This window comes from Anser anser (genome assembly GCF_964211835.1).
Source record: "Anser anser genome assembly, chromosome: 2".
NCBI lineage: Eukaryota > Metazoa > Chordata > Aves > Anseriformes > Anatidae > Anser > Anser anser.
Window position 1 is genome coordinate 121,182,891 of NC_139721.1, and position 25,525 is coordinate 121,208,415.

The 25,525-nt window shown below is 36.4% G+C and overlaps 1 protein-coding gene across 10 annotated transcripts in view; it reads left to right on the plus strand.

Moving 5' to 3' along the window:
* The window catches only part of NEK10 (NIMA related kinase 10), a 106,009-nt gene extending 80,716 nt beyond the window's left edge, over window positions 1-25,293 (plus strand). For 2 of the 10 annotated variants that reach the window (XR_014580432.1, XR_014580435.1), the window contains exons 32-38: window positions 1,218-1,318; window positions 3,962-4,072; window positions 5,836-5,944; window positions 7,365-7,417; window positions 7,505-7,560; window positions 12,259-17,691; window positions 18,764-22,755. Coding sequence is in view for 2 of the 10 variants with exons in the window: in XM_083825920.1 (XP_083682046.1) it covers window positions 1,218-1,318; window positions 3,962-4,072; window positions 5,836-5,944; window positions 7,365-7,417; window positions 7,505-7,560; window positions 18,764-18,815 (482 nt within the window). In the remaining 8 variants the exon portion in view is untranslated. Of the gene's footprint in view, window positions 1-1,217; window positions 1,319-3,961; window positions 4,073-5,835; window positions 5,945-7,364; window positions 7,418-7,504; window positions 7,561-12,258; window positions 17,692-18,763 lie in introns of those variants that run through there. The other 8 variants (XR_014580433.1, XR_014580439.1, XR_014580434.1 and 5 more) reach the window with 7 other exon arrangements.
* Window positions 25,294-25,525: the final 232 nt, after the last annotated feature.

A 25,525-nucleotide genomic window follows, 5' to 3' on the forward strand; every position in this document is an offset into this window, starting at 1 on the left:
CAGGAATTTTCCTCTGTCTTCAAATGGGCCAATTTTATATCCCATGTCAGAGCATGAAATTTTAGTTATACATAGTGTATATGTAATGTGCAAACTCGTAATTAAATGTGTATATACATGAAAATTGAATCTGTATTAATATTTTCTGATTTGCTCGACCCCATTTTGCTGTTTGCCTAGTCCCATGCATTTTTCTATCAATATCTAACTCGTTTTGCACTTGGCAGTTTTAAAAACACAATTTTCCTTTATATTCACAAGTTTACACTGCTCCTTTTATGGAATTTACAAGTGAAAGCAGTATATAGTCTGTAATACGGAGCAATTGTCTGTATTCTTTCTTTTGTGGGGGGGAGGAATTTTTAAAGCTTTAATCTTTGCTTGGCATTGATGATCTTTTATTCTAACCATGAGACATTCCAGTTATGTGCTTCATGATAATGACATTTTGATCATGGAGAATGCTTATAAGAGTTCCCTTCCACAGACTCCATCAATAAATTCCTCCCTTTAGATAGGGTGATCTCTGTTGGGGAGGAACTTCTAACAAAGAACAGAAACCACTAATTTTCCAATGTAAAATAGAGAAGACACAGAAAATTTATAGCTTCTTGCAATTTTTTTTTTGATTTTTCTCTCAAAACATGATCTTACTAGATGTTGGAAATGAGTAGTAGCTGTGATAAAGCAACACACACCACTATAAGGCAACATGAAAATATATTTTAGTATTTTTTTCTCCAAATTGTGCACATAAAACGTTCTTATTGGAATTTGTAGGGTAAAAAGTGAATTAACTTTATAACATCAAAATTCTTAAATAAATAAAAATGTGATTTAGTACATGGAACAATTTTTTTCAGTTAAAGTAAGAAAATTCTATTTGTGTCTTTATGAATAAATGTAGAAAAATGTTTGTTTAATGAGGTATATTAATGTTTCATCTCCGAGTAACTTAATGTAAGTGAATCAAGAGAGGTTTTTTTCTTTGGAAGCCAATTATTAATAATTCCATTATATAAACTTAAAGATTTTTAAATTAGCCTGGCCTCCCCCACGCCCCCCCGCTTTTTTATGTTGTTCCCAACACTATTGGCAAATCAAGTCATGCATAATAAAAACTGAATATTTACATCTACAGATTTTAAGCAGTGCACACGATTAATATATAAAGGCAACAAAATGAGCTGTCCTGATTTTAGTGTTGTCATCTACAGCATCGACAGGAATTGCTGTATCACAAAGGAAGGTGCGTCAGATCAGTGACCCTGTTCAGCAGATTCTTATTCAGCTCCACAAAATTGTCTTCATCACTCAAGTATGCATTACCGTTGCTTCTGACATTCTATCCATTTTAGTTATTTGCGGTTGTCAAAAAGATGATACTGCAAAGTACTGCTAATTTAGTTGCTGTTCTTTAAAAACAACAGAACTTGACATTTTTGCAGATGGCAGGATGTTTTAAAAATATATCATTTAAATAAAGACTAATCTCGAATATTAGTATGTGGAGGATGGCAATAATTGAGTCATAAAAAAAATCATTGGTTCACCTCAGAAAAATAGTTTGTACAGTAATTTATTTTTATAACATTCTGTCATGTTAGCAATATGAATATTTTAGGTCACTACTGTATACTGATGTGAAGAGTACATAAAATGCTTTCCTCTATATTAATATTTTCTAAGTAATAATTTCTATTATCGATACATAGTAATAATTTCTTAGGATTTCTAGTGCAATAGTTCTTATCCTGAATATTGTAATTTAAATGTTTTGAAAAGTCAATAGTGTTGTTTTTTTTTCAAACTTCAGAATTATTTTAAAATTAATTTTGAATGTTTCATGGTGAAAGAGAGTTCAAGATATTTCATGCTGATTCCAAAACAAAAATGGAGGTGGTTATAAATATGCACTGAACTCTCAGCTAAAAATATGACAGTAGACTTTTTGTACTCCAGAAAGATGACTAGTTATTTGCAAAAGTTGTTGTTATTAAAAAAACAAACACATCATTTTGCTGTCTAAAATGAAAGGTTTATGTTTAGGAAGTCACATATATCACATCAGGGGATTTCAGATTGCTGAGCCAAATTTATATGATTTAGTTTAAAATATAACACAACTAAAATTAGGTGTATTTTATGTGTCTTAAGCATTTTTGTTATTGTTTTGAGACTGTCAAACTTCTTGAAGCAGGTAATACAGGAAATCAATTGTCATGAACAAAGAAAAAATGGTTATTTAAAATAACCAGAGTTGGCATAGCTTATTGCAATAGTAAGCCCTTTGCCTGATAACAGAAATGAGGCAGTTTAGTCTTTCTGTGCTATATTATAAGTGTGTCCAAGATGCTTATTAGTGAACCTACCCTCTGTGGTGAAGAAGTGTTTCTCAAGTGGCCTACTAGTTAGTGCTAGTTCTCATAAATGAGAGCTAACAACAACGTAAAGACTTGCTTGAAATTGGCCATCGAACAACTTTGATGCTTTCAGTGTCAGTTGATCTCAGAATGAGAAGGCAGAGAAACCAGGGTCCACACCTGTACTTGGTCACTGTGCAACATGCTTCTCTTGTACTTGTTTATATTCTTGCAAATCTACGGTAGAATATATATATATATATATATATATTTAATAATACATAATTGTTTCCTACAACTCTCTTACATATTTCAACTGACAATTTGAAACTGAACTTTACAAGGGAGAGTTCTTTACTGTTAGGTCTTGGCAGTCAAAGCAGCTTTCCCAATCCAGTTTCCATGGGAACAAGAGCTGGACTGATTTGTTGGAAAATAATGTAAGAGGAAGCTTTTAAAAAAGCATTATGGCCATTTTTTAAAAAACTGATCTGACATCTGATTTCATTAAAACAGAAGCTACAATTGAACAGTAGTGCCTGAGGCAACTCTGAGTTTCTCATGCAGTGGATTTGTCCTTTATCACTGTTGCTTCAGAATATCCCAGTATGTCCATGGTACATTAACTGCACATAGGTCATTGCAGTGGCACGTAGTTTACGGAGTGTCTTGCAGGCCTTTCCTAAGACATCATTTTTTCCTCATATATAGGCCAATGAACGTTCAACATCTGACTTAAAGCATATGTATAAGGTCTAATCTGCACAAAAACACAGTAGCATCTATCTGTAATAGAAAGCTGTATGCAGCCAGCTGTCTAATGAAGTCCTTTAATGCTTACGATTTAACCTTGACCCTTAGTTTGCTAGAGCAAACCAGGAGTGACTCCTGTGAGGCCAATATAGCTGTTCCAGATTGATAGCCATCTTAGAACAGTAGTTTGTTTCAAAGGGAACAAAATCTTTAAAAAGTATACTGTGATAGTGTTTTGAATGTGAATCATTAATGGTGAAAGCTTCCTTGCATAGTCAAAAACCTTACTGAATTCAGTGGAGTAGCACTTTGTGAATTTACATTATTGATGTGATTATAAAGTGTATACTAAATAGAAAATAATTTTCACAAACACTGTCTGTGGGTATAATAAACTATACAGAAACAGTGTAGGAGATGGTTTCCAAAGGGTGGTACATACCAAAGAGTGGTCATCAAATGGATTGGTGACAGATGTGACTGTCAATATGACTGCTGCGGCCAACAGCCAAAGCTTTACATTTACTCATAAAATCATTTTAAAATGATTTTATAATCAGGGAGGCAAATCTAGTATTAATCATACTAGGCTTAATATAATGATCTTTCAAGGTTAGAGGGACTTGTATGATCTGCCAAGCCTAACAGAATGGGCAAACTAAGAAAGATTACTATAATGTGTCATTAAATCAGGTTTTGTACTGTTGTCTGTCACCATGCTATTAAACATAAATGTTTCTTTTTGCAGTGTAGCCACTTTTTTCAGTAATGGTACTGCTGATTAGGTGATCTTTATGGGAGCTGTAATTGAGTGGTGAAAACATTTGTTTCTCTGTGTTGCATAGCTTCCTCCAGCTTTGCAGTGCAACTTGAAAAGGAGAGTCATTGAAAGATTCAAGAAGTCCCTCTTCAGTCAGCAGAGCAATCCTTGTAATCTGAAATCAGAAATGAAAAAGGTGCAGTACATCAATTACCATCTTTCAAGTTTGTCTCTGATCGTTACAAAATGTATTGTAAATGAAGAGGGTCAGCAAAAATAAAATTCATCTCTTTAGAGCTCAGAAAGCAGAGGAAGGAAAATGTAACATTTTCTGTGGCAAAGCTGATAAAATAATATAAGCTCTTAATTTATACAAGCACTTCATAATTTATTATTAGATTGCCAATATTATTCATGTTTTGGAATGTCTTCCTACTCAAACTATGAGCTTTCAGAAAGCACATGAACTGTCCAGAGTGTCTTGAATATTGAATACCTCGTCCCATAATGGTGTAGTATCAGCAACAGTTTAGAATCCTCAGTTTAAAAATACTGCAGATTTGCAATAATTGCATGGCTGAAGAACCGTGCCTGTATGTTTTCCAATGACATGCTGGACACTTTCCAAACAGGAAAGAGATGTGACTAAAATTCCAACCCAAACTATTCTATGATTCTATGAAATCAGAATTTCTAAATGTTCCTTCAAAATATCCCGAGAAGACTGTAGTCAGCAGAGGATCTGAAAATTGACTTCTATGTACTGTGAGAGACTGTGAAACTATTTTATTTTTTAATTGAAGACAAAGCAATTGTTAGGTATGTTACTGTATATAAAATTTGGTGACAAGGATAATTGCTTAATGTTCACTTCAGATGTGAGACATAATACCCCTTTCTAACCTAATTTGCTTGTCACCTATTTGCACTGAATTGTGGAATCTTCCAAGTAATTGTTACAGAATGGACTCACCCCAATTACTAAATCTGCTCACTACTTTTGTATTAAACTATCTGAGATGCCTAAGCTCTGTGGAAAGTGGCTATGTAATGTTTACATTGTTGTGCATTTGAAAGATAGTTAAAGATGCCTCTTTGAGCCATCAGTTTTATGCAAATTTGCTATTCTGTAAATCAACCTGGGATTTACATTAAACAATTCCCATATTTCAGTCATAACATTAAATGTAAGGAAATGTTTTCTATTAATGTATTGAGTGGATGTTTCCAGGAAAGGGTGCCCAAAAATGTGATAAGAAAAAGGAAATATTTGTTAGAAAATTAATCTAATTTTCAATTGCCCAGAAATAATGGAACCTATTTATTTATGAATGTATAAATGCTCTCAACTGTAAAATTGTTAGCTTCAAAACTATTGAATTTGTGACTCAAGAAAATGGAAGAAAAACACTATTTAAAAAGTAAATGATAGTAAATTGAAGATGTTTGAAATGCTGAATGCAATTCTGGGTATTTCTACCTCAAAGGAAATAGAAAGCAGCAAAAAGTACAGTTAGAAGGATGGGGAACTGATAAGCATCAGTGAATAAATAGGACATATTTTAAGTCAGTAAGAACAAATACATTTTGAGAATTTTACAAAAATCACCACTGTAACTATTCTGGGTAACATGAATTGAATTTGGAGGTAACAAAGTGCTTTATACAAAGTGCAGGTTGACAGATTGCAGTGTTCACTAAGTGACTCGGGGGAGAAGAAGGTAGAACATTGATAATTGCGTTCACTACTTTTTCATTAATCTAAAATGTATTGAAATCTCCTTTGACTTCTGATAGTTTGGGAAATATAGAAAGAGGCAGACTGTCTCAGATTTACATAGGAAAGGGTAGACTGCTTTAAAGAAGTCTGATGTGTTGGCAAAAGGGAAGCGTGGAGATTTCAGGTGTCCTTTGCTTTTTTTTCTCTCTCTCTTTTTTTTTTTTTTTTTTCTCCCCCAGCTGCTCCAAGGTTCTCCTGAAATGATTGAGCCCAACATCTTTACAGCAGATTGTCATGTGGTACTTCTCTCATCAGCTGCAAATACATTAGTTCCAGATGATAGAAAAGGTAACAAAACAACAAAAAATTGGTAGTGGCGTATGTTTTTCTAATAAAGGATATTGTACTGAAGTAGGAAGAATTCCTGCTCTGATCTAAGAGCTATCTTTAGAGACAGGAAAGTTGTTGACTATATGAATTTTCTGATCATTTTTTTTTCCCCTGTGTGTGTGTTAGTTTGTTTTTCAATTCTTGGTAAGATAAGTAGTTTACCATTGTGGAAAATTCTACTAAGTTAAGAGAGCATACTTTGAAATTAAAAAGAAATAGCAAAAATACAAATAACACATGGTTCAACCATGAAAATTAACAGAAATTTTTGTCACTGAAAATGTCCTGCTTAGGATTTGCCTGTCTTTTCACGTGATTTTTAAACAAACTCTGAACCCTTTGTTGTTCTGTCATGTTTAAACTAGTAATCCTGGCATGATATATTTACCTATCAGAATCAAACCCTGGAAACTTGAAGAGGGAAATGTACGTGCAATACTACACCTATATAGTGTAAAATGTGTACATATACTTTTAGAAAATAAATAGAGTCAAATATAATTTGCACTAGCGTTACTCATAGACAAGTCATGAACTCCATCTTTAGTCAAACCTACTATCACAGGCAGCATCCCAGGTGGGGAACCATAATTACTAGTTCAGAGACTTGTTCTGTCATTTGCCTCTTTGTGCAATACAGCTAAGAAAGTATTGAAGTAGCCTAAGGAAAACGCACAACTTGCATTTTGTCATTTGTGCCATTTTCATTCTTCTAAACGCAGGAAAAATTATGGCTGCAAATCATAAACTAGAGGACATAGTATGGTTAAAAACTGTTGTTCCAGAAAGAAGAGTGAGAAACCTTGGTTTTGCTGGCCTTTGTGTTGAAACTGGCATATAAATTCCACAGATTATTGTAAAAGTAAAGAATAATACTGGGTGTTGAGTGTGACGTCTGGATAAGGAAAAACAGTCACTTAACTTATGAACTTAATTTTGTTCTTAAAGAAAAAATGCAAATTGATTAGGTGTTCAGTATTGGTAATTTTTGATTCTCTTAACCTGCAAATGATACTTTTGTTCTCACAATTTGCTGCTGCAAGTGTACCCTTTTTACTATAAATTGCAAGTGGGGAGGAATAGGAAAGTTACATTGCTATGTTCTTTACATTAAATATTTTTTAAAAATCAATATTTTTCCATCGGTTATGACATTTTATAACATCTTGTGACTCAAATGTTCACAGAATGCCTTAAGAACCCTCCTGCTTTTGCCAAGGGGTCATTGTGATCAGTGGAATAAAATGCTGATAACCTAACTTAGCAATTATCTGTCATGTCATTAGAGAACTGCTAAAAAAAACTAATGAAAAAAAACTGATGAAGAACCATAAACCCCAGATTCAGTAGTATAACATTATTTGCCTCTTATTTTAAGGTATTGTTGGCACTTCTGACATAGCAGAAGGGATGACATATGAACAGTTGCAGGTAAGCTTTATATATATATAGGTATTAATGTATTTTATTGCTTTTAATAAAGATAATTTACTGAAATGAATTTCTTTGAATTTGTAGACCATAATTGAAGAGGTTCTAGAGGAAAGTGGTTATTACAATTTCTCTTCAAACAGGTGAGTCTGAGTGTTCAATTTGAAAAGAAAAAGTTAATTAAGATGTGCTAAAAGCAAATGTATCATCTACCTGTTTGCATGATTGCAATTTCAGTTGAAAGTTAGTGCAATGCATCATTATTTTAATACATGGATGCATGGACTGGAAGAAATTGATATGGTACATTTTGTTAATATAAGCTGTTTTGGCCACATGGCCACATTTGTTTCCTTCACTCAGACAACAGAGTGGTAGAAGTTTGGCAGCAATCTCCTTAATTTTTTGTTGTATAAAACCAGAGATGAAGGAAAGTTTTATTTTAATAGAAGTATGTTTTACGGGGCTGAAAGGATGAAGCTAGCATATACAGTAAAATGTTTGAGTACAACTCAGAAAGCAGAAGAAGTAGTTGCTAGCACAAAAGTGCAGGGGATGAAAAAAAAAAGTGAAGGTTTTTGAAACTGGGTGTATGCCTTGTCCTAGAGATGGTAAGTCTTGGCTGCAAGAACCCGTGGAGGAACACAAGAAAGAGAGTATATGAAAAATGTCCATATAGTCCAGAACATAAGCTTAGTGTTTCTCATTCTCTTTACCTGCTAGCCTGTATTTATTACCTCAGGTACTCTTTAGTGAAAAAAATAAAATAAAATTCACTGTTTCTACCAGGTCTTCCTTGTCTTTGCAACAATCAGCATCTTAATGCCTGGGAGACCACCTGGGAGTTAGGTTTTCTAAAATCAGCAACAAAAAAACGGCCAAATGAACCAGAAAAAAAGATCCTCTAAATTCTGATATTAAGAGGTTTTAAGATTTTGTATTTCCTGGTTCTTCAGTAATATTTTTCAGTTATCTGTTATCTCTGCAAATTTTTCTGTGTGGAACTATTTATTGACTACAGCTTGAGAAGTTTCAAATGTTAGTCTGAATATTTTTATAGAATACTCACTAAATTGGAATTCCAGCTCACAAATATCTTACAGCTGCCAGCTGTTAGGTATTGAAAAATCATGATTCAGAACTCCCAAAATAAAATAATAATTTGCTCTTTAAACCTTCAGGGTAAAATTGAATCATGTTTACAAATCACTTTTGCAGCTATGAGGTCTAACAAATGTTAGTATTTGAATTTTTGTCCTGATCACATGCTCCCAATATTTGGAGCTGTAAAAAATCAAATATTGTGCAGCTTAGAAAAACAATATGAAAAAGGCTGTCCTTTTTAACATTGAGATCTAGCAAATGTATAAATGTGGTGTATAGACATTTAATTCACGCACTGGGAAAAAACATCTTATTGTAATTTACTGTAGTGATGCAGATGTATCTTGAATATGGGCATGAGTATTTTGCACAAACTACTATGAAAATAAGAAATCTATTAATAAAAATGTAAAGGACATTTAAAGATTACAGAAAAATATGTTAGTACTTACAATGTATAACACAGGAATGCCACATAAGACTAACAGCAGTGCAATAATTAACATTGTTTTTTTTCTGGTGACAGCATTTATTCGGGACTACTTATTTTTCCTGCTGTGCCGAAATTCCCTACGGATTTGTTGTTCTTCAGAATCTTAAAATATTTTTGTACATTTTGGGAAATTTTGTTTCAGAGGAGACAAGAAAATATTCTTCATAGCCACATGGGATGACAGTGTAGTATAGGATGTTTTTTTCCCTATGCCATGTTTATCCTGTAGGGGGAAAGAGCAAGTAGTACATCTTCACATATACATAAAGGCTGGAGAGGAAGGCCAGTGAATGCTCAACATCTTTCTTCACATTGTGTTTCCCTTGAGTCATACAACTTCTCCAGTAGTGCTGATAATGTGTTATTCACAGGCAGTGCTGACTTGTACTTTGTTCATGGGACTTGTAGCAAAGCCAAAATTGATTTTGGAGGGGGAGAAAGGAATGAAGTAAAATCTCCTTAGAAGTTTAGAAGTATGTTGTCTAAATTTGATTTTGTTTGCTTGTTTTTGCTTCTTATTTACAATTGTAAATGTGTGCATGTAACAGCTATTTTAGACTTTGACCTACTCCGGTGCATGTGTGTCATTCTAGCATGCCCTAGCTTTAGCTGGCAAATGCAGAGCAGCCACACCTAATTGTTGATCTGCCACCAGCAGCAATACACACTCTTGATTTTTCACTATGCTGCTGAATTATGTTATTTGTCATGATGCATAATTACATTTGGTTCCCCTGTCACTATTATGTTAATTCTTCTCCATACGGTGTTTTACTCCCGAATAAATTAATATTTTTCCCTCTCCTTCTGAAAATTGGTACACCATGCTTTCACTGTCAGGAGCATCTGTCTCTATTTCCAGAGGATTTACCATATTTTCTAGAATATGCTTCACTCAGTGCTATTTAGAGCTTTCAGCATTTTTTTTTCTCATACTTCGTCCAAGTAGTCAAGCAGTGCAGTTTCAATAGCTTTTGAATTCTGTATGATTCATTTGTCTAGCAGACATGCTAGGGTTCATCTTAAATTCTCCAAACAGTTTAAGCAAGCTAGAAGGACAAATCTCAGTATGCAGCATGTTTGGGACTTCCACAACGGACATAAAGAATGGTAGTGTCTCTAGCAGAAAGGCAAATTACCTTCCCTTCTGCCCATAACACAATTCTAGGTCTTCTAATAGAATTGTGAAAAAAATGAATTCCAAAGGAGTTGCATCTTTGTCAGCGACATGGATGGTGGGATTGTGCACCCTCAGCAAGTTTGCTGACACCGAGCTGTGCAGTATGGTTGACATGCTGGAAGGAAGGGGTGCCATCCAGAGGGACCTGGACAGGCTTGAGAGGTGGGCCTGTGCAAACCTCATGAGGTTCAACAAGGCCAAGTGCAAGGCTCTGCATCTAGGCTGGAGCAATCCCAAGCACAAATACAGGCTGGGTGGAGAATGGATTGAGAGCAGCCCAGAGGAGAAGGACCTGAGGGTGGCGGTAGGTGAGAGACTCTACATGAGCTGACAATGTCAAGTCCCTGAACCTCAAGGCTGGGCTTGGGGGAGCAAAGTCCCTCCCACTGTAAGTGAAGAGCAGGTTTGAGACTACCTGATGAAACTGAACAGGTACAAATCTATGGGGCCTGATGACATGCATCCCAGGGTCCTGAGGGAACTGGCTGATGTAGTTGGCAAGCCTCTCTCCATCATATTTGAAAAGTCCCAGCAGTCAGATGAAGTCCCTGGTGACTGAAAAAAGGGAAACATTGCTCTAATTTTTAAAAAGGATGGAAAGGAAGACACAGAGAACTACAGACCAGTGAGCCTCACCACAGTGCCTGGGAAGATCATGGAACAGATCCTCCTCGAGGAAATGTTAAGGCACATGCAAGACAAGGAGATGATATGAGATGGCTAGTATGGATTCACCAAGGACAAATCATGCCTGACCAGTCTGGTGGCCTTCTATGATGGAGTGACTGCATTAGTCAACAAGGGAAGACCATCTGACTGACAGTCGTCTACCTGGACTTCTGTAAGGCCTTTGACACAGTCCCACATGAAATCTTGATCTCTAAATTGGGGAGAGATGGATTTGAAAGGTGGACTAGTTAGTGGATAAGGAATAGGCTGGATGGCCACAGCAAGAGTTTCTGTCAATGGCTCTGTGTTCATATGGAAGCTGGTGATGAGTGGTGTCCTGCAGGGGTCTATCTTGGGACCAGTGCTGCTTAATATCTATATCAATGATATAGACAATAGGATTGAGTGCACCCTCAGCAAGTTTGCAGATGATACCAAGCTGAGTGGGGCAGGTGAAGCAACAGAAGGAAAGGAGGCCATCCAAAAGGAAGTGGACAATCTTGAGAAATGGGTCTATGTGAACCTAATGAGGTTCAACAAGTCCAAGTGCAAGGTGCTGCACCTGGGTCAGGGCAATCCCAGACATGAGGACAGACTGGAAGAAGAACTCACTGAGAGCAGCCCTTCAGAGAAGTACCTGGGGGTTCTGGTGGACAAAAAGCTTGATGTGTCAGCAATGTCCACTTGCAGCCCAGAAGGCCAACTGCATCCTGGGCTGCATCAACAGAGGCATGGCCAACAGGTCAAGGGAGCTGATTGTCCTCCTCTGCTCTGCCCTCATGATGCCCTACTTGGAGCACTGCATCCAGGTCTGGGGTCCCCATCACAAGAAATATGTGGACCTGTTAGAGCAGGTCCAGTGGAGGAACAGAGATGATCAGAGGCTTGGAGCACCTCTCCTGTGAAGAAAGACTGAGAGAGCTGGGGCTGTTCAGCCTGGAGAAGAGAAGGCTCTGTGGAGACCTTGATGTGGCCTTCCAGTACTTAAAAGGGGCTTATAAAAAAGATGGAGAGTGATTTTTTTACACGGGCAGATACTGATAGGACAAGGGGTAATGGCTTTAAACTAAAAGAGGGTAGATTTAGGTTAGATACCAGGAAGAAATTCTTTACTACAAGTGTGGTGAGACACTGGAACAGGTTGCCCAGAGAAGCTGTGGATGCCCCATTCCTGGAAGTATTCAGGGGCAGCCTGGATGGGGCTTTGAGCAACTTTTTCTGGTGGGAGGTGTCCCTGCTCATGGAAGGGGGGTTGGAACTAGATGATACTTAAGGTCCTTTCCGTCCCAAACCATTCTGTGATTCTATAAGGCTCAAAAGTCCTCAGAAAACATCAGAAAATCACAAACTTAATTGATAAAGTTGAAAATTTCTAAAGCTATTTCTTCATTTCAGGGACAATTTCTTCAGGATTTCTGAACAATTTAACTTGACAGTGTCAGTTCCATATGTTGGAAAGCTGCAAGGAGAATTCTGTTTTGGAACAAAGACTTCCACAGCTGCTGTGCTACAACATGGGACATGTGCTTTTGCTAAAAGCACTATTAAATGCAGAAGAAACAGCTTGATGTCATATACTGTACTAATGCAATTTCCTACTTCATCATGAAGCATGCTTTATACAAAAAACATACTTAAAATATTTTTTTCTTTACTTTCTGTTTAGGGGGGATTTTGTGTTTAGTGTTTCTTTCCTGTCACTGTTGCCTCTTGCTGTTCCCCCAGAATTCCAGGAATGGGACACTAAATCTAAATCTAAATCTAATCCCACTAAATGGGACACTGGGGGCAGTGACATGAAGATTGTAGCGAGATTAATTAACTGTATAAAGAGTTAAACGTGATTCAGGCAATTTTATTTGGTGTGGATTAAAACATGAATTCTTTAGAAAATGAGACAGGTTCATAAGAAAAATATCGTGCTTTCCCCCATTTCATTATAATAGTAATTACTATCTCAATAGCAGTCATTTCATTTAATGGGGATTAATGACCAGCTGAGGATAATGACCCTCAGCTTTATCTTGAATAATCAACTCATGCCCATTTATCACTAATGTCCTGAAATTATTCAGAGCTCCAATTGTGTTACATATTTATACAGACATTTGGTAAACATGCATAAAAAAATGTAGTGTTTTGAAATTATTCTAATCACACCATTTGTGCCAGTCTTTCTTTTTTTTTTCTTTTTTTTTTCCCTATTCATATTTAATATTATACCACATAAGTGACAGGCACCTTGCTGTTGAGCCTGTCATTTATGAATAGGACAAGAAATACTAGTTTCAAACTTTCACCACACCTCTTCATATTGGAGTAGATATGTAATACCCAAATCGATGGAGAAGTCTGTTTTTAATCAGTTGCATTAAGAGACTTAATCCAAGCACAACTCACTTATATGATAGAAGATTTGTCATATCATAAATAAACAAAAATAGCAATGTTCAGAGACAGTGGTTGTGTTCAGCTGGGTGCCATAGCTCATATAAGAGGTCTGTTTACAAGAGAAATCTTTCAGCATTTATTTCATAGGACAAAACTAGTAGCAACGCAGATAAGAATAGACGGCAAAATTGTTCATAATTAAATGCATATATTATTATGTTGTCAGTTATAATTTTCATATCTTTGTTCAGTGAAATCTTTTCCATTGTTATTGAAGTTTTAGAATTAAAGAAACAAGCATTCATGTACTTAGAGCTATTTCACACAGAGGAAAACTGTCAAGTCTGGTTCTAATGATAGCTATACATTTTTAACTACTCAAAGAATAGCACAAGGTATTACTCACAGAAAGATAATATAGCTCAGTAATGACAGCAAATTCTGAATTTTGTCTATTTGAAGCAGCTCTCATTTGTTACTGGGGCTATAGTCCATGGGTATATTATCTGAAAATACAAATGCATTTCTTGGGCTTTTTCTGTCTGCAAATTCTCACCATGTCAGCCATTTATTCTTCAACACTATTCTGCCTGTTTAATTGTGTTGCATGACCAAAGAATTCAAATTTGTATTTAGCTTAGTTAATGTTTTTTAATGTTCTAGAACAGACCAAACTAGCCCGTAGATGAAAACTATGCAGCTCCAGGGCTTCTGAAATCTAAAGTGAATTTTTTGACTTTGTGATGTCTGGGCGATTTATGACACTGCTACAATTTTTTATTTTTTTTTTTTCATTTTGGTACCACTTTCTGTTAATGTTGCCTGGCATTTTCTGTTAATTGTTTTCTTGTTCCAAACGATGTTAATGTCCATGTTAATTCTTACTTAGTGTATCTCATAAACACAAAAGAATATTGTTTTGGCCAGGAATGTTTATCTAAGTTTACCAGCAATCTGTTGGTTTGTACTTCTCCCCAGTGAGGTAAAAAAGCAAAAGCTCAGCAGTCCCGCTTTGTTTTGTTTTATTTTGTTTTATTTTAAACATCTGTGACTGGTAGAGTGTTTGATCTACTCAGCTGCAGGTCTGTGTGGCACTGTAAGCGTGCAGCCCTATTCCCATAGAGCAACATTCACTACACTGTTTAAGCTGACTGTCCTTCCACTAAGAGGCAGTATTGGCTTACCTTTCCTAAATAACATATTCTACAGAAATTAGAAAAAGGAGAAGTAACGTGAAAACATGGAGTCACAATTGATTCTAGCTTCAGTTTCATCCAACTCTTAGGATAAGGCAGTGATTAACTCCTGTCACATTGATATATAGAGTTCCAATGACAATGAAATATGTGGCCAAGAGATGGGTTGAAGACATTAACTGAATAGAGTTCACCACTGCATATGGTGATAGGCATACTGCATCTTTTTGTGCTTTCTAGAGACAAAAACTTTATTAAGTTGTTACAGCCACGCTAGTATTGGCCATACTCAAAAGAGAGGGTACATGAGAAGTGCCAAGACTTCCTGTTAATAGTTCAGTGAAGCTCTAAAGATATATTGACTTATAAACTAGAGAAAATGTATGCCTTAGATGCTAGGGTGTTAGCACTCACACATGGCAGAATCAGATGGCCAAATGTAAAAAAGGTAGTGCTAGCTGGATCTTTAGAGAATTGCAGGAATGTTCCTGTCATTTCAGGGATGCATAGTAGTCCAATGACACAGAAGGAGGATTTTAGTTCTTCTGATACTACAATATAAAAACAAAACACTTTTCTCCTTTTGGTTAGTAAGTCAGTCTAATTAAGATTTTTATTTCAGGCTGTTTTCTGTGAACCAGCATGATAGGAGCTGTAGCATAAACTGTTTAGAGTTCTACCAGATAGTTAGCATCAAGATTACTAGATTTGGCTAGCATCAGGGCTGCTACATATAAATTACTTAGATTTAGAACTTGGTTATAATTCATGAGATTGTGTTGGGCAGAACAGAGAAGTGATCCAGGAATCCTTCTGGTGTAAGTACCAAAATAATCTAATCCTGTGGCAGGACTATGAATAATGCAAAACATCTCTCTTCACTCAGTTTGCTGAAGATTCTCTTTAGCAATAAGGTAGGCGAGGCAGGAGGTGCATTTCAGTTCTTTTGCTGAAAAAAAATAAATAAATTAAGGCTTGTCTGGACTACTACAGAATTTTGGATGCCTGGTAGGTACTGGCTCATTGATACAGTTCAGTGATGATACACAAATTAAGTGGTCTCCTAACAGTGGAAATGCCTGAAGTCCACACTGTCTGTAGAAAAAGTGCATGTTTATGAAGCTGTCTGTCAGCATTTGGACTGTGGGAATGACTGTTTTCAACACTAGGCAGATGGCTCTGATCCCTTGCAGAGATCACATGCCCTGAGCTCTTAGACGTTCTTATATGAGCTTCCCATCTTTGAGTGGAAGCATCTGTCATCACAGACTTGTTTGGCTGAGTTAATATGGGTGTGCTCTTGCAGTTCTGAAGCGGATCTTTCTACTAGTTTAAGGAAAAGATTTACTCTGGGACTGACTTTTGTGTGTCTGAGATATCTACTTGGCAGAGTTCTTGTACAGAGCATAGATAAAGTCTGTCAAATAACATTAAATAAGAAGGCAGATTCCTACCCAAGGCAATTGAAAAAGCTCACTATAGTCTGCAGTCATTCTTGTGCTAGCAGAACTGTATCTTACACAGCTTTTTTGAACAGTACACTGAGTTGAAATGAAGGGGAAATTTCCCTTCCTTCCCTTCCTTCCCTTCCTTCCTTCTCTTTTATGGTTTGGTCCAGCTAGGTCAATTTATCTGAAAAGAATGTAATACCTTTCCACGTCACAGCAAGATGCAGTTGAAAGGAGTTTGGGGAATAGGCTTACTTTCTTTTAAGGCTAAGTGCAAGATAACCTGAAAGTTTCCTAACAAATGGAAGACATGATTGGCCTCAGTGTTTAGAAGTCACAATCATTCAAAGTTAAAACATTTTTAACTGTCTCAAGATATCCTTGATGACTGGTAGGATGGTTGATGACTGATTGTTAAACAGGTTGTTTTTTTTAATATAGCAGTGTAGGATACAACCAAAGTTATTCTGGGCTGCCAATACGGTACTAACTGTCACAGTGTTCCTCAGAATACTGTAGTTGCATCACTTTCTCATGAAGACTGCATTTTTACCAATAGAACTTGTATATATAGATAAGGGGAAGCCAGATCTTCATGGCTCTGACATAGTAATCCTTAAGAGAAGATAATTCTTAGGCCTTGTCAAAGTATCAGCCTGAGTTTTGAAATTTAGTTTAAAATATTTTACTTAAGACTAATTATCTGGAAATTATGTAAAATCAAGGAATAACTGTTTGTCTTACTGGAATTTTGTATCTGTAAAAACACCATGATCTCCTGAGTTTTCCACGTTTCCGTGGAGTTCTGTAGCTATAGAAATCTGTGCTACTGAAGGAGCTGAAAGATTTTAGCTTTTAAAGCACTGGATGAAGATATTAAAAATATGAAGCTTTGCCCTACACTGCTTGCCCACATTAAAAAAGAAAAAAAAAAGAATTCTAGTGACATTTTATTAAGCGCTGCACTAGAACAAGGATTTCAATTTTGGCTAAGAAAGTACATCTTTTGTCACAAGTATGACTTTAACCATTCTCTTAGAAATTTGTGCCAATGTAACCAAGTCATAATTTTAAGAAATTGCAGCATGTATATGTTGACCAGTAGTCTTGACAGAGCACAGAAATGTTATCAGATCAAGTCTAGACATCAGAAGAAAAAGTTTATCTGATCATTGTAAGATAATGTCTGTGCAAAGAAATGATAAGTAGCGACTGATGAGAAGAAGGCCAGGAAGTGAGCAGTAGATAAATCTAATGCAGAGTCAAGAACAGCAAGAGACAAAATAAAAGAATCCTGGAGGAGATACTGGTATGTGGAAGGGAAGAACCTGTGGCTGGGTCTCACCAGGTGAATAGAATGGTTTTCTGTAAGGCCAGATGGTAGAAATCATAGGCCTACAAAAGAGCCATGCAGAAAAGCTGGCAAGTTCAAAAGCTGAGACAGAATGTTGAGCCTCTGGCAACTGGAGCACTCAAGTGCAGTGTCCTTTCTTACGTTGTCAGAAAAGTGCATGTCATCATCATCTGGTGCTGGTCCTCATGTGAGGATAGCTACCCATATCTGCTAGAAGCTATTTATTAACTTAATGACGGAGTCTGTGCATTGCAGTTACTATTTTCAGTCTTGTAGATGAACTGTGTGGGTGATATCACAACAAAATACCTGGAGAGTGGTTTGTTTATGATGTAAAAATTAGGAAACAACATACACAAATCTTTATGTTAAGTATTATTAACTATATTGCAGAAGTTGTGATTCAAGAAAGATATAGAAAGTACTCTTCTGAATCATGGTAAATATTTTTGCTGTGTGACTACATCCTATTTTTTGCACAGATACAGTGCCTCATTAATTATTATGTTATCCACGTGTGGGGCTGAATGAAAGTTTGCTGTCAGCCTTTAATCTGTGTGTTTTCTCTTATGTGTACTTGGTTTTCCAACTTAACTAATGACCTTTCAGCCTAGGGATTTAAATGTAGCAGAAGTTATTTTTCATATGTTTCTTTTCCTCATTACTGGAACACTGCTGTATCTTTCAGTACTTCAGTAATCAATGTAATGCTCTGCATCCTGAGGGGCTGGCTGTATAGAGGCACGTGTGAAAGGGCTTTGTATATCTGGGTTATAGTTGCTGTAAACTTATGTCAAGGAAAACGTTCTGAAGAGGTTTTGCTCTTGAAATAGAGACAAAAAGGAAACACCTATTTTACTTTCTCGCAGCACTGTTTATGAGAAGAAGCCTTTTTACATATGTTAATAGGATAATTCTAATAATGTAATTAAACCTGATTCTGAGGCAGTCTTCACCTATATGAAGTCAACAGAAGTGGCTCGAACACCTTCTGTGCTAATTTTCTGTATAGCATTCAAGAAAGGAATTAGAAGAGGAGAAGGAAGTGATGTTAAAGACTTTCTTTCAGCTAGTTCTCCATTATGTTGAAGTCTGTGGAGGTGTTACATCAGCAGCATAAGTTAAAGCTGGCCCGCAGATGCAGTGTGTTGCATTCGGGCCTCATTGATTAGCTGTGGGAGACCTTTACACCATGCTGCTCTAATTCTATTTGTATGCAGTGCAGACAAGTCCATAAATTTTGAGTCAGAGGATCATTAGGCAAACTAATTCCCTGTGTATAGCATAAATGATAGAATTTCACACAGAGATTTCTGCATCAAACTCTGTTCTAAATTCTGAACTAAAACATTTATTTGGATAGACTTCTGAGGTTCCTTAGATTGTGCGTTATAGTCATAGCATGGTAGCTTTCTGCTGATAGTGCAGAGATTGATCCCAGACCTGGTGAGTGTGAGTAGCAGGGAAGTCTTAGTTCCCACACATATTAACTAGCTTCTTTTTCCCCCCAGGTATTTCTACTATCCAACAAAGGACTATCCAGCAAAAGAAGAGAACTCATAATTCTGAACAAAGAGTTTAGAACTACTCCTGGTGAAGTCAAACTGCCTGTGTTTCAGCTGATGCTGTCTGATTACCAAAGGGGGCAAGTTTTGCTCATTAAATAGCAACGAGAAGGAATTCAAGTGTTGGACAGTTTCAAGAAACCTTGTGATTTTTCAGGATGATACTGTTAACTTTAGCTTTGTTTACAGCATAAGCACTTTACATAGAACCCTGTGAACAATGCTTCCAGGTTTATACATTATGAGGAAAACATGACTCCCAGCAGTACATACCTTCTATTTTTAAGTATTTTTTAAAGAATTGCTGCGTAGTCAGGCTTTTCATAGTTCAAAGCCTGTAGCCTTATTTATATCCACTTATGTCTTCCAAGGGAAGAAAAAAGCTTTGCAATATCACCAGACAGAAAATATATGTAGGTTCCCTGTATGAAAATTAGAAACGGGTTAAACATCGACAATATGATTTTAATATTTAGATTTTTTTTTACTTGCATTTAGGTAGTTGCAAATTCTAATGCTTGTATGACATGTTAATAGTCATTATTTGCAACTGGCATAGCACCTGGAAGGACTGTTATTTTAAAATAGCTGTTTTTACAGCTATTTCAAAATGTCTGTATATTATATGTCAATCTTTAGGCATGCATTTTATAGATATGTGTATATAAAGTGTCATATGCATACGTTTTATATACACATTCATTTATTAACAGACTAAATTAAATACATGCTTTGCTAATCAAAACTGTAGCACTAAAAAGAACTTTGAGAATTTCAATATTTATTCACTCTATATTAAATGGAGATAAAAATCTCACTGTAGCAGCAAGAAGCTTTTTTTTTTGTGTGTGTGTCTACAATTCAGTAAGGAATACTTATAAAGTACAAAGGCTTTTCTATGCAGTTGATACTGTGGCAATCTTAGCTGTTGAAAATAACCAGAATGCACTTGCTGACATTGTTGAAAATTATTAAAGTTATGGTCATCATATGATTATTCATAAGTAATTTGATACAGAGGTACATTCTGTGCTTTTCAAAGGCTGGCGAAGATTGTTCCCCATCTTCCCCAGCTCCAGTAGTTTGTTTTTAACTATAAATTGCTAACTAGCATTCATTTCCTAACAACTCAAGAGTATTCAAGGTATTATTGCTGTTCAAGGTATTCAAGTAATTTAAGGTATTATTTCACCTATAATGCATGACTTACAATCCAAATTATGAAGTGGTGAAAAAGGACTCTTTTCATATAAATATTATGCAAAAAGTCATCAGGTGCTATCTTTACACCTACACAATAATATAGTTATAACAGCAAAGGTCTATTAATGGCTGCTTTAGAAATCAAATCAAAAGGGTAAATTTGGTCATTTTATGTTCTATAGTGAGGACATAGATAAAGTGTTCTGAAGAAGGAAAACAGCACGTGCTATTGACGTCCTTGTGGAGTCAATGTAAAGGAGAAGAACCAGGATTTTGTCTTCAGTCAGTCTCATTTAACTTTAATAATTACCATCATTGCATATCCTTCAATTATCCCCTGGTTTCTTCTTTCCCTGTACCTGCTGCCATGGCTAATACTAAACATTCTACGGGTGTATCTCCTTGTATGGGTGTATCTCCTTATGTCTGTCTGAAGGAGGGGGCCACCTAACACTTGTCAGTGATTGACGGTGACGGTGTGCCATGCCTGCAACTTTACCACCACATCTTACTGAATGTGGACCCCAACCTTAAAGTATGTTCTTTTAAGTGTAATTTTAGCCAGTAACTTCCATATGGCATCTGTTTTAAGGACACGAATTAAAGATTGTACATGTTGTGACTACAGCAAAATGAAAATGAAAATGAATGTCATTACCTTGGACATCTTCAAAAACAGGTATTTTCTACCTGGCAAACCTGAAGGTAGCCTTAGTATAATTTCCCCTGTTTTTCTTTGTAGCTTTTGAATGCTAAAGTAAACTCTGTCGTTTTGAAATAGAAAGGTTCTCAGACATCTTGCCTGGCCAAGGCATATAATTCCATAAGTTACTGTTTCCGAAGTTGTTTTAATTACCGTAGATGTTACATTTCCTGCAATGCTACCACAAAAAAATCAATTCCTAGTCTAGTTCAGTGTGTTAGTTTTGCTTTCCTAGAATGGAGAAAGGGAATGCAGTAAGGTTAAATCTGATGGATTATAAGGTAAATCTACACTGTATATGGCTGCCACTGGAACTGATTTCACTGGTCTTTTATCCAAAAACACTTCATTTAAATTAAACCTTGATATGCTAGTCCTACTCAAATTGCATTTCAATCCTCATAATCAATTTCCGTTAAAATAGTACGAAACAAGTCTACACTTAAAATTGTAACCTATTTTAATATCTTTGTGCAGAAATGTCTTAGAATTTTAATAAGTCAGACTGTAATGAATTCATTAGAAATACTTTCAAACTTTTTTTAAGAATGTTTTGAAGTAGCATTGTTTATTTTTTGTCTGGATGCACGTGATAGTGCAGTGTTCATTCATATGTGATGGCATTATTTTTGTTTAGAAATGAATATGATGACTCCTATTGTATTTCTCTTAATATATTTGTAGTGCTGTTAACTTTGAAGCAAATGTTGTGCTCATTTCTGACTGTGAATGATGGATTACTAGATTGTGGCTAGCAAAGGAGAGCAAACTTCCTTCCAGTAACTACAGGATGGGATGTAGATTGGTGGCATGTACAGCTGGATCTACCAAGGCAAATCAAACTGGAGAATCAGTGGCCTTTTCTTTTCCGTTACTGGAGTTCACCGAGATTTTTTTTTTCTCCCTGGTTGCAATTGAACTGGCGTGCTGGCTGCTGTAGAAAAGAGCTGAGACTTTTTTTAAAGCATTTCTTGAAAGTGGTCATTGCCCTTGTACTGTTAATGATTTTAAAAGCAGCACTGGTCAAATCAGTGGAATGATAAGGAAAATGACTGCATTAAAATGGTAGACAGTTTGTATAATGTGTCTCAGTTGACCCTGTGTGCCCCTGTATGTGTTATGAAGCATGCCACCAATACCATCAAAAGTCAGCAATGCTAAGTGTACTCATACAGATATTTTATTGCTCTGAACAGTGTTGAAATCAGTCATTTGATTGCTTCTGAACTATTAACATAGGACTTGCTTAAAAATGGATATTCACATAGAACTATACGAGTAATTTAGTGAGGGTAAATATGAAGAATACTGCCTATTATTTTATTTTGGCTTGCCAGTAAATTCTTGCTACAAAGAATATCTGTCCTCTTATGCTATTTTCTTATAAATAGGAATTTGCAAATATCCTTTGGGCATCATTTTGTGAAAATGAAATATCTGTGTATCATTAGATTTAAACTATATGTTGCAAAAGAGGTATTCTGTAGTAGATTGTGTTTGTGATGCAATACTGCCTGGAAAGAGCTGCAAGCAGTTCAGAAAATTTTTCTTTGCTCATCTAGATCGCTATAGTGGGCCCTTAAAATAGTCCGTGTTGGATGCATGTCATTAAATCCTAAGCCATGTATCTGTAATACTGGAACTTCTGGTTTTAGTTTGAAAACACAGAATGCAGAGCAATTAACTGCCACAGAAGTTTGATTGTCTTAGCTGTCAATTAATTTGTGGCATTAGTACATAGATGTCCTCCATTGATAATCAGGGTACATTGTATTTTACATTACATGAGAAGTAACGAGCCAGTTCTGCCATGAATAATTTCTGTATGGCTAAATTCTGTATAGAACATATAGATAAAGCATATTTTGGGAAAGACAGAAAATAAGTACAAGTTACCCAATTAAGCAAATCAGCAGCAAACTTGAGAATGGGACCTACAACTCCTGAGTTCCGATCCAGTGCGTAACTGGTATCCTTCAAGGTGTGTATCTCTCATTTTTTTTCCTTGTATGCTTGTAATCTTTAATGTAATCTATGCAAAAACCAGAGCAACGGGTGTGGATGTAATTATTTAGCTAACTGAAAAAGGTTCCAAAGTGTTAAAGGCACTGTACTAACTATACACCAACTACACAACTTTTGATTATGTGTGAATTAATCTAAGCTGTAGTTTACACAGGCCTGTCCTTCAGTTTTCTTGGCTGCAGTGAAGTACCTGCGATTATGTAGTATTCTGCCTTCTATTATTCATACTTGCACCTACCTTCTTTAGTCATCTACTTACAAGTTATTTCTCAGGAGAATGTGCTGTGCGTGTATTCTGTAGTCTGATTTACATATGTTTTGCTCTATCTGAATCATTTCCAAGTCCCCTGTCATATCCCTGAATAATCAAATGTTGACAGGAGATCATCAGTTTTATTCTATATGGGAATTCCTGTTTACAGTCACAGAATAACGTATTTAAGAGATTGTTTCTTACAGCCATTGCGACCTACAGAATTACTGCCTCATTATTGGTATTTCATACCAAGAAATTTGACAACTAGCTTATGGACTTATGGAATTATGTTAATTAAAGAAGAAAGGCCAAAAACATTCCTTTCTAAAACCAAGAAAGCTTTTATCATTGACCTTCTCAACTGAATAATATACTCAATTTTAGCATGCATGTAATTTGTAGGAAATTCTAGCCTGCTTTTGGGAAGAACTGGCAATTCTGAATCTCAGGAAAGGTGAAAAAAGGAAACCATGTGAGAATGTTTGGTTTTGACTGTATGCATTAGCCATGGATTTGAATTTAAAATCTTCTGAACTGAAAGTTTTATTGTTTAATTTGCCTAGATAGGCAATAGTAATTGGGAAAGAAAGGTCTTATGAGTCATTTTGTTTCTTGACTTGCAGGAAGCTTAATCATATGAATGTTCTCTGTTTAGCTGTTCTTAACAGGAGATGGTGAGAATCACAACAAGAGAACTACTTATTTTAAAATATTTGACATCTGAGAGTCCTCAGATTTTCTCCCAAACTAAAAACTTGCATCCAATAGAATTTTGATTCCTTAATTAAACTAATTGACAACTGCCATGTTTTGGCCCAACTTCTTTCTTTTCCTGCTTTCAAAGCAGCTCCAGTATGTTTTTAATTTCACCAACCAGGACATGTTCCTTCACGTAAGCTGTAACTGGATTTACTCATTTTTGCTCAGAATTTAGACGTACCGTTACTGCACTACTGTCTTTTGTCTGCCTCTGTCTCCATTGGTATAGCAAGTATAGATGCTGTTGGGTGTTAGTCCCAGCTATGGAATTGGTAGTATGCTACACTCAAAATCTTGTTTATGGACAAAGAAGAAAAGGAATTTTTTACATGTGTATATATATATATATATAGAGAGAGAGAGAGAGAGAGAGATTTTTTTTTTTAATTTTATTTGTACAGTTGAAATCTTAGCAGTCTAATTCAAGAATCTTTATTAATCTAAATCTGTTACTGAAAGAGAAAGAATAATAATGAAATTAAAATTGCTTTGCAAATACTTAGCTTCTTCCCATTTCTGGGGGGCTATGCCACCCTTTCACTGCTTCTCTGTGTCCTAAGTTCAGTGGCTTCATTCTCGTGGGGGTGTTACTGTGAGTTGTCAGCATCTGAGTCCTGTGCCAGGAGGAATATGATGGTCATATTGATGGCTCCTTCTTCCTCACTCTAGAATCCACCAGCTGGGATAATTTTTATTAGTTTTCTATCAGGCTTTTGCACCTTTGCTGTTATCTACAGCTCCAAGATACACCTGAATTTTTAATGTATGGTGCATTTTACATGTGTTGGATACTAATTCTTTTTCCTCTTGGTTACCTCTAGACTCAGTTTTGTCCAGGTCTGCATTTCGTTGTTGATCATGGGTGAGTTGTTTGTAGTCTCCAGTGCCAAGTCTATGTCTCATCTCCTGTCATCCCATACCTGTACTCCTCTGCACTGCATCCTGTGTCTCCACTTCTCAAGGCCTCTTCCATTGGACTAGACCTATATCTCTTCATACTACATTATTATCCTAGTCATAGGTATCTCATTCTGCATAGAGTTGAGATTTGTTTAAAGCTATGGTTGTACTGTATAAAGATAAACAAAAGTGAAACAAATGAATGGCACACACCTGGTCAGTTAAAGGAGTCTTGGCTATGCCAAGTAAAGCAAAGCTGTGGGGAGGTCAAGACAAGCTCAGAGAGAGCAGACCTGAGAAGCCTTGCAAATTTAGCATGAAGTTTATGGCCTGTGTTGTGGTTTAACCCGGCTGGCAGCTAAACACCACACAGCCGTTCGCTCACCCTCCCCTCTCCCTCTCTGGGATGGGGAAGAGAAATGGGAAAGTGAAGCCTGTGAGCTGAGATAAAGACAGTTTATTATGACAGGAGAATAATAATGATAATAATAATAATGATAATAATAATAATGATAATAATAATGATAATAGTATTACTAATAATAATGTGTAAGAAACAAGTGATGCACAATGCAATTGCTCACCACCCACTGACCGATGCCTGGCCTATCCCCGAGCAGCCGCCCCACCCCCCACCCCCCCCCCAGCTAGCCACCCCTATATATTGTTTAACATGACGTCAGATGGTATGGAATACCCCTTTGGCCAGTTTGGGTCAGCTGTCCTGGGTCTGTCCCCTCCCAGCTCCTGCTGCACCCCCAGCCTGCTCGCTGGCAGGACAGAGCGAGAAGCTGAAAAGTCCTTGGCCTGGTGTAAGCACTGCTCTGCAACAATTAAAACATCAGCATGTTATCAGCACTCT